The 15,553-nt window shown below is 40.0% G+C and overlaps 1 protein-coding gene across 1 annotated transcript; it reads right to left on the bottom strand.

Annotated features, from left to right (window-relative positions):
* Nucleotides 1–14,276: 14,276 nt before the first annotated feature.
* LOC142165719 (uncharacterized) lies at nt 14,277–14,894 on the bottom strand. The gene is made up of 2 exons (XM_075224080.1): nt 14,403–14,894; nt 14,277–14,312 (listed from the first exon to the last, which is right to left on the bottom strand). The coding sequence occupies exons 1-2, from the start codon at nt 14,892–14,894 to the stop codon at nt 14,277–14,279; spliced, it is 528 nt and encodes a 175-aa protein (XP_075080181.1).
* Nucleotides 14,895–15,553: the final 659 nt, after the last annotated feature.

Below are 15,553 nucleotides of genomic sequence, written 5' to 3'. Positions count from 1 at the left end.
TCCGCATATCGGACTCGGACTCCCAAGTAGCTGCCTCAATAGGCTGAGCTCTCCACTGCACTCGAACTGAAGGGTAGCTCTTTGATCTCAACTGGCGAACTTGTCGGGCTAGAATCACCACCAGCTCCTCCTCGTAAGTTAAATCCTTATCCAATTGGATAGAGCTGAAATCTAACACATGGGACGGATCGTCGTGATACTTTCAAAGCATGGACACATGGAATACCAGATGAACAATTGCTAAACTAGGCGGCAGCGCAAGCCTGTAAGCCACCTCTCCCACTCTCTCCAAAATCTCAAAAGGTCCGATATACCTAGGGCTCAACTTGCCCTTTTTCCGAACCTCATTACACCCTTCATGGGTGATACCCGAAGTAACACTCTCTCTGCTACCTTGAATGCAACATCACGAACTATACGGTCGGCATAACTCTTTTGCCTGGACTGAGCTATGCGAAGTCGATCCTGAATAATCTTGACCTTATCCAAGGCATCCTATACTAAGTCTATGCCCAACAACCGAGCCTCTCCCGGATCGAACCACCCAACTAGCGACCGACACCGCCTACCATATAATGCCTCATAGGGATCCATCTGAATGCTCGACTGGTAGCTGTTATTGTAGGCGAACTCTGCAAGGGGCAAGAACTGATCCCACGATCCTCCGAAGTCTATAACACAAGCGCGTAGCATATCCTCCAAGATCTGAATAGTACGCTCGGATTACCCGTCCGTCTGAAGATGAAATAATGTGCTCAACTCAACCCGCGTACCCAACTCACGCTGTACTGCCCTCCAAAAGTGCGAGGTAAACTGCATACCTCGATCAGAAATGATAGACACGGGCACACCGTGAAGACGGATGATATCTCGAATATAAATCTCTGCCAACTGCTCTGAGGAACAGGTAATTGCCGTAGGAATGAAATGCGCTGACTTAGTCAGACTGTCCACAATAACCCAAACTGCATCGAACTTTCTCTCAGTTTGTGGGAGTCCAACAACAAAATCCATAGTGATACGCTCCCACTTCCACTCAGAAATATCTAACTTCTGAAGTAAACCACTAGGTCTCTGATGCTCACACTTTACCTGCTGGCAATTTAGGCACCGAGATACATAGGCAACTATGTCCTTCTTCATTCGCCTCCACCAATAATGCTACCTAAAGTCCTGATACATCTTGGCGGCGCCTTTCACGATGATCACTGCCCCTGGCCTTCGCGTTAGTGAGACATGGCTCGCGTTCGCGATGAAGAAACGACCAACCACCCCCCCAGGTCCCCACATGCTTCGTGTTCGCGTTGAGACAGTCGCGCTCGCGAAGGGTAAGTACCCCATCACTTCGCGTTCGCGACCAGGCCTTCGCGTTCGCGAAGAAGAATATTTCAGCTGCCCGGTTTACTCTTTGTGTTCGCGAGAGTACCTTTGCGAACGCGAAGAAGGACATGCTAGAACACAGACTCTACAGAAAAAACAGATTTCCAAAGTCCAAAACATCTCGTGGCCTATCCGAAACTCACTCGAGCCCTCGGGGTTCCAAACCAAACATGCACACAAGTCTAAAAACATCATACGGACCTTCTCGCACGATCAAATCGCCAAAATAACACCTAGAACTCTAAATTTAGCACCAAATCAAATGAAATTCTCAAGAACGCTTTAAAATTTCTATTTTCTCAACTGGACGTCCGAATCACTTCAAATCAAATCCGTTTCTCACCAAATTTCACAGACATGTCTTAAATATCATAATGAACCTGTACCGACCTCCGAAACCAAAATACGAACCTGATACTAATAATGCCAAATATCAATCAATTCTTAAAAACAAATAATTTCCAAACTTTTAATTTTCATCAAAAATTTATAACTCAAGCTAGGGACCTCCGAATTCGATTCCGGGCATACGCCCAGGTCCCATAATTCAATACAGACCTACCGAGACTGTCAAAACATGGATCCGGGCCCGTTTACCAAAAATGTTGACCAAAGTCAACTAAAATAAACTTTTAAGGCAAAAATTCTTATTTTCATTAGTTTTTAACATAAAAGCTTTTCGGAAACTTGCCCCAACTGCGCACGCAAATCGAGAAGGGTAAAAATGAGAATTTTAAGAGTTGAGAGCGCAGATTCAAGTTCTAAAACATAAGATGACCTTTTGGGTCATCACATCTTCCAAGCGACACTGAGGCTAATCCTAAGGCATCTATTAATGTTGTGTCATTGAGGAATGGGAGACGGTTAAAAGAAGTCCAGTCGAAAAATAGAAAAAATGTGACCTTTGACGAGAAGCCGGCCACCATAGAGGCGTAATCAGAAAAATCCAAGGAGTTAGAGAAGCCAGCTGAAGATGCGGTGGCTAAGCAACCCCACCATCAGTTGTGAGGCCACCACCTCTGTTCTCTCAAAGATTGCAGAAAGTGAAGGATAATGCCGCAAATAAAAAGTTTCTTGATATTTTGAAGCAGGTGCAAATCAATATTCCACTGGTCGACATTTTGAAAGAAATACCCAAATATGCTAAATACATCAAGGACATAGTGGCAAATAAAGGAGGTTGACCGAGTTCGAGATTGTGGTACTCATTGAGGAATGTAGATTAAGAATTTAAAGAAAGCTACCTCAGAAATTAAAGGATCCGAGTAGTTTCACTATCCAAATCTCGATTGGTACATGCACTCGGGCGGGCTTTATGTGATCTTGGAGCGAGTATCAATTTGATGTCACTATCTGTGTCCAGACAGTTGAAGATGAGATGATGGGAGAAATTGAGCAAGTACTTGACATGTCTTGCAGTTATGTCCATGGGATTGGGAGATTTGAGGAGTTGGACAGTCCCGTCACTCTGACCCCTCCTAGGCCATATATTGAAGAAGCTCCAAAGCTAGAACTTAAGCCCCTTTCCAGCACATCTGCGCTATGTTTATTTGGGGAACTCTGAGACATTGTCAGTGATTATCTCATCCAGCTTGACTAATATACAATAAGAGAAATTGCTCCGAGTACTTCGTGGGCATAAAAAGGCTATAGGTTGGACAATTGTTGACATTAAGAGAATCAATCCATCATTTTGCATGCATAAAATATTTCTGGAAGATGGATACCGCCCAGTGTTGAGCAGCAAAAGATATTAAATCCCTTATGAAAGAGGTTGTGAAGAAGGAAGTAACTAAGTGGCTCAATGCATGTATCATCTTTCCTATCTCTGACAACAACTAGGTAAGCCCAATGCAACGTGTGCCTAAAATGGGGGGTTGACTGTGGTAGAGACTAAGAAAAATGAGCTAATTCCTACTCGTACTGTGACAAGGTTGAGAGTGTTTATTGATTACAGAAAGCTCAACAAAGCAACCTGCAAAGACCAATTCCCACTTCCATTCATAGACAAAATGTTGGAAAGATTGGCGGGGCATGCACCGGCCACTTTCCAGAGGTGCATGATGACTATTTTCACCGATATAGTGGAAACAATTGTGAAAGTCTTTATGGATGATTTTTCAGTCTTTGGGTCTTCTTATGATGGTTGTTTGAAGAATTTGAGCAAGGTGTTGGCCATTGTGAAGAACAAATCTAGTGTTGAATTTGAAAAACTGGCATTTTATGGTGCAGGAAAGCATCGTGTTGGGCCACAGAGTGTCAAGGAGCGGCATTGAAGTTGATAAAGAAAAGGTGGAGGCGGTTGAAAAATTACCTCCACCCATTTCTGTGAAGGGTGTCCGAAGTTTCTTGGGACACCAGATTCTATCGACGCTTTATTAAGGATTTTTCAAAAACTGCTACTCCTTTATGTAGGTTGTTGAAAAGGATGTAACTTTCACTTTTGATGATGCCTGCCTGGAAGCATTTGAGGAGCTAAAAAAGCAGTTGGTTGTTGCCCCATTATTGCGGCACCAGATTGGTCCTTACCATTTGAACTTATGTGTGATGCAAGTGACCATGCTATTGGGGCAATGCTAGACCAGAGGAAGGACAATATGTTTTATTCCATCTACTATGCAACTAAGACTCTTGATGATCCACAGGTGAATTACACCACCATTGAAAAGGAGTTGTTGGCCGTTGTGTGGGCCTTTGTGAATTTTTGGGCATACTTGGTGGGAACAAAACTCATAGTCTTTACCGATCATGCAACAATCAGATATCTATTTACAAAAAAGGAATCCAAGGCTAGATTGATGAAATGGGTTTTGTTGTTGCAGGAATTTGATGTAGAAATACGAGATCGAAAGGTCATAGAGAATCATGTAGCTGACCATCTATCAAGGCTGGAAAATCATGACCACGTAGATGAGGGTGGACAAATTAAAGAGGTATTTCCTAATGAGCAACTTTTTGCTATCACCCAAGACCCTCCCCCATAGTACGCGGACTATGTGAATTATCTTGTGAGTGGGGTACTTTCTCTTGAAATTGAATCTGAAGCTAGAAAGAGGTTTCTACATGATGTGAACATCTACTACTGGGATGATCCACTCTAGTAAAAGCAGTATGATGATCAGTTGATGAGGAGATGTATTTCAAAAAAAGAGGTGGAATTAGTATTGTATGATTGTCATTCATCACCTTATGGGGGCCATCATGGAGGTAATAGAACAACTGCAAAGGTATTACAATCTGGGTTCTTTTGGCCAACATTATTCAAGGATGTTCATGCATTTGTTAAGAAGTGTGACCGGTGGTAAAGAACAAGAACAATCACAAAGAGGCATGAGATGCCTTTGAATAACATCCTGGAGGTCGAGATTTTTTATTTATGGGGGATAGATTTTATGGGACCATTCCCATTGTCCAGATGAAACAAATACATCTTGCTAGCAGTTGACGACGTGTCAAAATGGGTAGATGTGGTTACATTGCTAACGAATGATGTCATGGTGGTAGATGCATTTGTGAAGAAGAACATATTCTCGATTTGGGACTCCACGGACTTGATTAGTGATGAAGGGATACATTTTTGCAATCAGTTGTTGAATAACCTTCTAGCTAAATATGGAGTCCCCCATAGAGTTTCCACAGCATATCATCCGCAAACAAGTGGACAAGTTGTGGTCCCTAACAGAGAAATAAAACAAATATTAGAGAAGACAATGAGTGTGAATAGAAAAGATTGGGCTGCAAAGTTAGATGATGCCTTGTGGGCATATAGATTTGCTACAAAACACCAATTGGGGTGTCTCCGTATAAGCTTGTCTATGGGAAGGCATGTCACTTGCATGTTGAACTTGAACACAAAGTGTATTGGGCCATTAAAAAGTTAAATATGGACCTCTAAGCCGCCGGCGAGAAGAGACTCTTGCAGTTGAATAAGTTAGATGAGTTCCAAACCACGTCACTTCGAACCAGACCAACAAGTATTATTTTTCAATTCTAGGATCAAGTTGTTTCCTGAAAAGTTGAAATCGAGATGGTCAGGTCTATTTGAGATGGTGAGAGTCACTCCTTATAGTGCAATTAAGTTGCACGCTTTACATGGTGAAAGGAAAGTTTTAGTGAATGGACACAGAGTCAAGCACTATTGGGGAGGAATCATTAATCATGAGAAAACCAAAGTAGTACTCGCTGATGAGTAAGCGAGGCCCTGCGTCGTGCCGCGACGTTAAATCAGGCGCTTGTTGGGAGGCAACCCAAATTTTATTTCTTTCATAGCTTAGCTTTTTAATTTTTTTTAGTTAGAGTAGACTAGAGTTTGCATTTTCTTTGTAGACATAGAAATTATAGGCAGAATGGTGCGGGGCATGTAAATTGGATATATAAAGGGCTCGAGGGATCGGGATGTTATCAAAAAAATAAATTCACGAATCAGCGCCCAGGCCAGTGCTCCACGCTGCCTGGGGCGCCCTTTACAGATTGTCAAAACTCCCCGCCGCTAGCCTTGCGTAGAGCGCTGGGCTGGGGGGTGAGCAGGTAAGTTTTTTTTTGTTTTCGTGTATTGTTTTGTTTTTATTTATTAGATTAATACCCAACCCATTAACCCAACCCATATACCCATCTATACTAAAATTATAACCCACATTATGACCCATACCCATACCCATATTAAATTAAAACACAACTCCAAAACCATAACTCTATTTCTCTCTCTCATCTTAGCGTAAATCTCTCCCTATCTCAAGCTTCAGCCGCGTGCTTTCTTCATCCTCTCTCTCAACTTACTCAAGCTCCTCTCTTACTCTCATCCTAAATCCTATAGGTATGTTTTCTTCTTCTTCTTCTTCTTCTTCTTCTTCTTGTTCTTTTAATTGATAGATGATAATAAACATTCTCCTCCCCCAATTGCCCTAATCCCCAAATTTTGCACCTAAGTTGCTTCTTAAGACTTGTTTTATGGCTGGTGGCCTGAATGTGGGACGAAATTAGTTTGTGGTCGTATTATATACGAAGTAGTAAACTAGAATTCCCTCTACTTCGTTGAAATTTGGGAGGATCACCATGTTCCACCATTGTTAAATAAAAGTGCACACACGTCATGCCCACAAGGTGTTTGTTAAAATGTTTGAATGATAATTTTGTGCACCGGTAAAGTCTGAGTAACCGAATGTAGTTATATGTGACATCGAGCTAAGTGTGGGGTGTGTGGGTATAATTTTACATACTTGGGAGCTTAGTTTTAATGCACACAGGTCGCCCACACCATGCATCCTATATTATGTATGTTGTAGCACTTTGTAGAATTAGCTAATTTAGTGTAGTAGTTGTAAATATTAAGTACCATATTCCACTTTCTTGCATTGAGGTTAATTCACTTCGCCGTGATCAATCACTTATTTGTGTGGCATAGTTAGTGCCTTTTAGCTATTATATGGCATGGGGAAGTCTTGATTACCCATTCTTGTGGTGCAACACGTGTGCGTTTTAGACCACGATTGTGAGTATTATACATTGAGCCTTCGGTTTTAAGTGTGGGGTCATTTTTTGACTAGCACGACAACCATAGGCGGATTTCTTGATTCGTTCTCACATTCATGCTTATTTGTGTTGTAGGTTTCTATGGCTCGTGATAATGCAAACAAAGGCAGTGTAATAGGGAAGTCCTCCACCACTTCCCTCGTGCCCAAAAATTGCAAGCCAGGAGAAGGATCCTCAAGGCAAGCTAAGGGGAAACAAGTTGTCGAAGGATCACAACAGACACCATTGCAATCAAGGCCTCGTTTGAAACTAACCAGTGATGCTGCTATTGCATGGCATAAGGACTTCGTGCCATATGGGCGGTACGTCTCTAAGATGGGATTAATGTGAAAGATTTAGAAAGGAACTTCCCGGACGTGCTTGGCCGATTGCGAGTACTAAACATGGAAAAATTCATAGAATTCCCCGGTCATGCAAATTTGAGCATGGTACGGGAACTGTACATCTACTGGACTGCAGACTTGTTTAGGTCATATGTATATGTTAAGGACGTTCCACTGGATAGGCGGTCTTTATGTGCATTTTGGGGGGTTAAGAACTCCTACTCGAGGACGCTAAAGAAATTTGTCAAAAGCCCAAGCTACACGGAAATACGTCACACTCTTTGTGGCGTCGATTCAAATGCCAAGTGGACTAGAAAGAAAGGTGAGATCCATCTTCAGATGGTTTGCTCTGATTTCAACAAGACCGCCAAAGTGTGGCAGAACTTCGTGCAGGCTCGACTCATGCCAGTTAAACACAACATCGAATGCACTCGGGCTCGAGCGTGTGTGATATTCTTTTTGATGTTTGGGAGACCCACTAATATGGGTGAGATCATGTTGGGGGAGATGGCACACACACGATTTGGGTGGCAGATTAAGAGGTTTTTCTTTGACAGCTTGCTCACGCAGTATATGCTCTCCCGGGAGGTGCGGAATACCTAGGGTATGATGAGGTGGTGGAGGATCCTAAAGGGTTGTTGTACATCACATCCTTGTTGGATACTACGTCTAAGCTCACTCAGGCAGCACGGAATGAAAGAGACAAGAACTTCAACAAGTATCTCCATAACTCTTTAAATGTATTCATGAGCAGGATGGGTGTATCAGACGAGGGGCGTATGCATTTATGCAATAATTTGCCGGGTTCTTCCAATGAGATGTTGGGGATAGCACCTGGCAGCCCCGTTCACTAGTCAGATAATGCAAACACTTACAAAAGGCTCCGACACAGAGGACGAGAATGGTGATGATGTCACGAGGCCCATGTCTTTGGTGCCTCTAGGACCTGATAATGATGCACCCAAAACTGCAGATGGCGGGCATGATGAGGAGGGGGAATCCGACTAGCAGGGAGTTTTCTTTTCACCCTACTATTTTTACATTTTTACATGGATCGGGGGCTATGTATATGCTAAGTGTGGGGTGGGAGAACTACTGCCTGTGATGTATATTGTATAACTTGTATCAATTTGTTACTTTTTATTAGTTTTTACTTAGTCTAGCTTATAGTCTAGTTTGTTTTCGAAAAAAGAAAAAGAAAACAAAATACAAAAATACAAGAAAGAAAAAACATAGGAAAAGCTTGGACTTTTTCCGATGATAGATCTGTTGGACAATTTATTTGAGGGATAAAGTCCAATTAAAAATACCAAAAAGATATTTTTTAGGATAGTTAGGTAGTATCCCTTGGTATTTCTTTGGGCGTCAGTTCATTTCCAAGGGTGTAGTGCGAACCGGGTACTTTATTGTTTTTAGTAGTATGGTAGGAAGAAACTGAGTTGCTCTGAGATACCTACTAACATGTTTGGTGCTGGCACATGCACTCTATCTTCCTATACATTTGATTTGAATTGTGATGCATGAGTAAAGTAAATAGCCTACTTTGTGATGCCTTTTCTCAGTTGTTTGACTTGTATGTCACCTAGTGCAATATTGCTTAAAATTTCTCAATTATATGTGCTTGCTTGACTTGAGAGTTGAACAAAACCGTCTCGATTGAGTCATGTGCAATATGTGTGTGAGGATTTGTGATTGTTTGTACTATCCTGTGTAGTCTAGAACTTGCCCCGTGTGTTAATTGAAGAGAAATCATTAAGTTGTGCTAGTCTAGGAGATGACATAGGTGTTTTTTGCTTGACCATAAAGGTGCTTGTCACTCACAAATAAAATTTTCTCGTTGCTAGCCCCTTTGAGCCTATAGACCGTTTCTTTGGCACCCACATTACAAGTTGTACCCCTATTTTGTTCTTAATTTGAGATTGTTGAACCTTTACCTCCTAAGGCACTTAGTCGTTAAAAGAAGTAAGGTGAGATATTGGGGAGTAGCTTTCAAGTGGAACCATGGAAGGGCCCTTAAGGTGCACTAAAGTTGAAAAAAGGTCACTAGCCGATGAACCTTAATGTATGGAGTGTGTGTAGAAAAAAAAGAGAAAAAAAGAAAAAGATTGCAAGAAAGAAAAAGAATAGTTCAAATCATTAAGAAAAGCACACATCTTCTAATACTACTAATTCTTGCTAGTGAAAATATAGAGGTGCTTAATTAAAAAGAGGGTTGTGTTATATATGGTGTATGGTGAGTGAATTGATTGAGAAGAAGATATGCTCGAATTGTGAGTGTAGTGTATTAAAATGCTTAGGAGGGTTAGTCACTATTCCTAAATGTATCATACCCGTCCCTTAACCTACATTATAGCCTTAAAGTCCTAATTGATCCTAGATTTGGCTAGCTTAGATTAGTAAAGATGTACACTACGGGTAATCTTATGGTATGACCATGGGACACACATGAAATTCTTTGTGAGAGTGAGTGAATTTTGTTTAATTGTTTGATGTTCTTAAATTATGTACAAAGGCATACTTGAATGTGTGGATTACTTTATATTCCCTCTTTTGTTTGTTGGTGAGGGCACATGATCTCATAAAGGATTGGTAATATTGTAAACTTCTCTTATTGGGTGAGTGCGCGAGTTGAGGGCGCTTAGGGGTAACGAGTCGGCTCTTGAGGTAGGGTGGTTAAGGATAGGTTGTTTGAATTGATTGAATTGAAATAGTAGACTTGGCATGTTTAAAATGTGAAGAATGTAAAATTTGTATGTTCGTGCCTGATTGCCGGTATCGACCATTGTCAAGGGTAGAGTGTATGGTTAAAAATTGAAATGCTCCTTTCTAGTTGAGATGTGTACGTTGTTGGGGTAGAGTTGATAGTCCCATTGCTCGAGGACGAGCAAGACTCTAAGTGTGGGGTGTTGATATTTAGATTAAAGTATATATATATATATATATATATATATATATATATATATATATATATATATATATATATATATATATATATATATATATATATATATTTATATGTATATCGCCTCATGTTTTACTTGTGTTTCGTGGATTTTGGATGTAAAATGTATTGATTTATGTTAATTCGTGGTGTCTTTATATGTATGAATCATCAGGAGGCAATAGAGGTTGAAAGGTGCGAGATTAGAGCCAAAGCAGAGAAAAACGGACAATGTTGAATTCTAGTACCCCACGCCACCTGTGGCGCCGTTTACAGAATGTCCAATTTTCCAGTGCCAGGGCCAGGGCCCCACGCTTCCCTGGGCGCTGGTGACAGGAAATCATTCCTACTTCGCCCGGGACAAGATTATTTCGGCCCAAGACCCCCTCAACTTATATAAAAGCAAGTTTAAACCTAATTTGGAAGATATATAACATACTTTGAAGGAGAATTCACGTGGAGGAACACACACCACACTTGGAGGAGGCTTCTAACTAGTTTTTATTCTCTTATTTTCCTTTAATCTCATAGTTTATTAGTTCTAGAGTTATGGGTGCTACATGAACGTTGTAGTTTTGAAGCTTGAATTGTTCTTATTATTTTATCATATTGGTTTATTTATTCCATCTTGCGCTTAATTATTTTATTGCTTGACCACCAATTGAATACGATCTATGAATCTAGGATTTAACTAAGGAGAGGGAATTCTAGATTGCATATAAGATTGAGTAGAGCAAGATCTTGAACTCGAGCATCGGGAACGGATTTGTGGTTAGGATAGGGATATATCTAATCGCCTTGCTTGGTTATTATACAGGAATTATTAATGTGTTCTTGTTAATCCTAATTCCATAAGAATATAGGCGTTAGGTTAGCTTGAATAAGCGAGTAGTACTTCGGGAGAAGGCTACGAGTAATATTAACCCTGTCAATCAATAAACTAGATAAATTAATTGGAAAATTAGGTAGAAAACTCAACGGGATTGTTAGCTAACCCATAACTCTAGAATATCGTCTCTCATTGAATTCGTGTCTATTTTTGCCAACTTGTTTCCGTTAATCTCTTAGTTTGTTACTCTAGATTAGGTTTAGTTAAATATTCATACTTTAGGATTCGCTTGAATAGATTAATTGTCTTAGTTTAATTTAGTTGATAATTAATCACAAGTTCCTGTGGGTACGATATATGGACTTACAATCATATATTACTTGGCGACCATGTATACTTAAAATTTGCGAGTACTTTAAGATAAGAACTGAATTAAGAACACATTATTCCAGGATCTGATTTATGTATCTAAGTTTAAACTTGTTCACATCCTTTAACTCACCATGGTTAATCATGGCTCACCACAAATGGCGATAAGATGGAGAATCAATTGACAATGTCACACCTCCTCTTTCGTTAAGAGTTTTTTCCCATTAAAGCGATATTATTTTGAATAGGGATTACTTTATTATTGTTACGCAGTCGCCACTCCGAATTGAGTTATGGTGTTCTGAGTCACCTTTTTTTTGAATCCTTAGTCAAAGGAAGGTTTGACTTCAATTATTATGGTTCGCGAACATAAAAGACCGGATAAGCAATTTTATTGACCAGGGAGAAAGTGTGAAGCATTACCCCAATCCTGTGATTCTAGCATGATCACTTAATCAACTTATCTTGGCTTTAACTAGTTCTTGGATTATTCCATATTTTTTTACTCCTTATTATTACCGCTGATTATTGATTAACTCTTTTTGATTGTTTTTGACCCACGAGCATGTAGGCACACAAGGTCATTAGTTGGTTAAGTGTGTCAAACCACGGAACGTGTAAGTCTACTTGGCTAAACACGGTGATCATGGAGCGAGAATGCACACACGACCCTTTTATTAGTTGAAATAGGTCCATTCAAGGTTCGAGTATGAACACATAGGCTAACATTGATTATTTTAGACATTGATGAGTTGTTTAATATCAACCACGGATTAGGTATGAACACATGGCCAATATTTGAAGCATTATTCTATTCTTTGGTATTATATTATGAAATTATTAATGAATAAAATATTTTTAGAAGTTTGAATTGACTTATCGTTTATGGAAGTGGGCCAAATTATGGAATTATTGACTAGTAGGCTAGTGTAGCAATCAAAGATAAAGGCATCTTGTGAATGTACGACAATTGGGCCAGCCTTATAAATGAATACTAAGGTCAAGTCTGACCAGTTAAACTCATTTTGGCCCATTACAGTTCTAAAATCTTATTCTAAACCCAATTAATTCTATAACGACTCGACCAGTCATTTTGAGAATTAGCGCCTCTTCGGTGGCTTAAGGTCTCGAGCAACTTCGTGTTATGTGTTGTGACTTGGGTCTGTGGTCGAGTTCGGGTTTCAGATGGTTCCGGATTAATTCGGAAGAAGGATTCTTGTTTTAGAAGCTTAAGCGGTAAGAGTTGACAGGAGTTTGACTTTTGTGTGGACGACTCCGAAATGGTATTTTGAGGATTCCAAAAGCTTAGTATGGTGATTTTGGACTTAGGAGTGCGTCCAGATTTGGATTTGGAGGTCCGTAAGGTAATTGGAAGCATTTCGATGAAATTGGAAAGTTGAAATTTTGGAAGGTTGAGAGGTTTGACCGAGAGTTGACTTTGGTGATATCGGGGTCGGATTGCGATTCCGTGACTTTGATTAGCTCAGTTATGTCATTTGGTACTTGCGTACAAAATTCGACGTCATTCCGGGTTGATTTGACATATTTCGGCACGAGTTTTGGAAGTTGGAAGATTTGAAAGTTCGTAAGTTTGATTTGTAGTGCGATTCGTGGCTTTTGACGTTGTTTGATGTGATTTGAGATCTCGAGCAGGTCTGTGTTATGTTATGGAACATGTTGGTATGTTTCGATGGGGTCTCGGGGGGCCTTGGGTGTATTTTGGATGGGCTACGGGCCATTTCTTCAGGTTTTTGAGTTGCTAGTTTCTGATGTTACCGTTACTCTTCGCGATTGCGAAGATGAAGATACGATTGCGTAAGGTTCCTTGGAGCTCAGGATTTTTGTTCACCGCGAACGCGATTGTGGTCATGCTTTCGCGAAGCTTATGCAGTCAGATGTCCGCGTTCGCGTAGCATAGCCGTAGCAGCTGGTATTTTTCTTCCCCTTTTGCGATCGCACGTGCTCTTTCGCGATTGCGTAGTACGTTTCTTTGGGAAGCAGTTGTTCCCTTCTTATCGATCACATGTGTTATATTTTTGGGCAGTAGTAATTTCTTCTTCGCGGTCGCATTATCTCTTCCACGATCGCAATGTGTAAATACCTGGGCAACAGAGTATATTTTTCAAAATCGAGGGTTTGGCGTTTTTACCATATCTTGAGTTGTAGACCTCGGTTTTGAGCGATCTTTCATGGTTTTTTCAAACAAACACCCGAAATTTATTATATTTCATGATTCCATCTTTAGTTTTATCTTATAATTAGTGTTTTGAGTAGAGGGAAAATGGGAATTTTTGAAGAAGTCTTTCAAAATGAAAAATGATTATATGAAGGACGAATTGATGTCGGAAATTGCTAATTTTCGCATGGTTGAACTCGTATCAGAATGAGTGTTCGGGTTTGGTGAATTTTATCGGGTTCCGAGATGCAGGCCCTTTTAGGTTGACTTTTTTATTTTTGTTAAAGATTGAAGCTTTATTATCCGAAAATATTTCTTATGAGTTTTATTTATGATTAGAACCTATTTTGGTTAGATTTGAGCCGTCCGGAGGTTGTTTCACTCAAGAAGTTCATTTTAGAATAATGATCTAGCTTCTTTGAGGTAAGTATCTTGCCTAACCTTTTGTGGGGGGGGGGAGGATTTCCCTTAGGCATTGAGTCATTTGTGCAATTTAAAATTCGTGTACGCGAGGTGACGAGTACGTACTCGAGCTTATATGTGAGATTTCTATCGGTTTAAACTCTTAGGCATCTTTCATGTATTTAATTGTAAATTGTTGGCACATGATTACTCTTACATACTTTATTTGGCGTTGTTAGCATTCATGATACTTCTTACATGATATTTTGCACTTATATGTTTTAGTTGAAGTTGATGCCTTCCTTATTGGCTTGTGACTCTTAATTGTTACGTTCCTTCTATGACTCTGTGCTTATCTGCTACCTGTCATTTTTTATAAGCAGGGATATATTATATAAATATCATAACATAGAGTTTACATAGTTTAGCATTGTCCGAAGGCACATTACCTACTTGGCTATTAAAGAAACTACTAATGTCACATAGGACATTTTTATTTCCAAACGATGCAAGCTTAGAGCATGCATCTTTGCTAATGTTTTTAACTAGGTAGACAGGACCTTCATAGTCATAGGATAAGACAGCGGTTACAAAAGATGGTGGATAGTACATAATTGCAAGATCCCTACCAATGCTTTCCTGAATAGCATTTTTAGCCAGCTTGTGTGCTGGCTTGTTGGCCTCTCTGAAGTTGTGCTGGATTGTTTGAACTTTCATCTGGTTCATCAATGACCTGCATTCATGAATAATGTTGTTAAGGGATGTGTTGCCATTTTCTAAGCAGCTAATGACATCCGTAGAGTCTGATTCCACTTCTAAGTTAGTGAAACCTTGTTCCATTGCAAGATGTAGGCATGTCTTTAGTGCCATCAGGTCAGCATGCAATGGAGATCGACCTGGTAGAGACCCTTGGAATCCAACCACCCACTTACCCTTATTGTCCATGAACAGGCCCCCAAAGCCACATAGAGAAGTTTCTTGTTTAAAGGAACTATCGATGTTAAGCTTAATGTGGTTACAAGTTGGCTTAAGCCATTTTACTGAGATTGGGATTTTTTGTTGTGGCATATCTTCCTTGTCAGTGAGGAGTTTAAATTCCACTGATAGCTTGTAAGCATACTGAATTCTTTGTTTGTGGTGTTATTGTATAAGTTGTTGTTTATATTCACCCAAATAGTCCATATAGCAAAAGGAAACAATTCTTTCCAATTGATGATGCCCTTTTTTAGTAAACAGTTGTAATCGCGAATGTTGATCAACCAATTACCAGTTATATTCCAGCTTTCCATATCTATCCCTAACTGTAGCCAAAAATCTCTTACGGTTGTGCAGTGCATGAATATGTGGGTAATGGTTTCCTTATGACTCTCGCAAAAGGTGCAAGTAGGGTCAATGTTTATACCAATGTGATTTAAGTAGCTTCTAGTAGGTAGTCTCTCATGGTAGCATTTCCAAATCAAGAATTTTATTTTGTTTGGACAAGTCATCTTCCAAATCCAAGCTTAATCCTTACCATCGTCTGATTGAGTGCCTAATAGGTTGTAGCACGGCTTGCTAGTAAAGTGACAATTTGTGGTTAGTGACCAAATAGGAGTGTCAAAGTT

The sequence above is a fragment of the Nicotiana tabacum genome, chromosome 11, assembly GCF_000715075.1.
Source record: "Nicotiana tabacum cultivar K326 chromosome 11, ASM71507v2, whole genome shotgun sequence".
Taxonomy (NCBI): domain Eukaryota; kingdom Viridiplantae; phylum Streptophyta; class Magnoliopsida; order Solanales; family Solanaceae; genus Nicotiana; species Nicotiana tabacum.
This window is presented reverse-complemented; position numbering and strand designations above follow the sequence as displayed.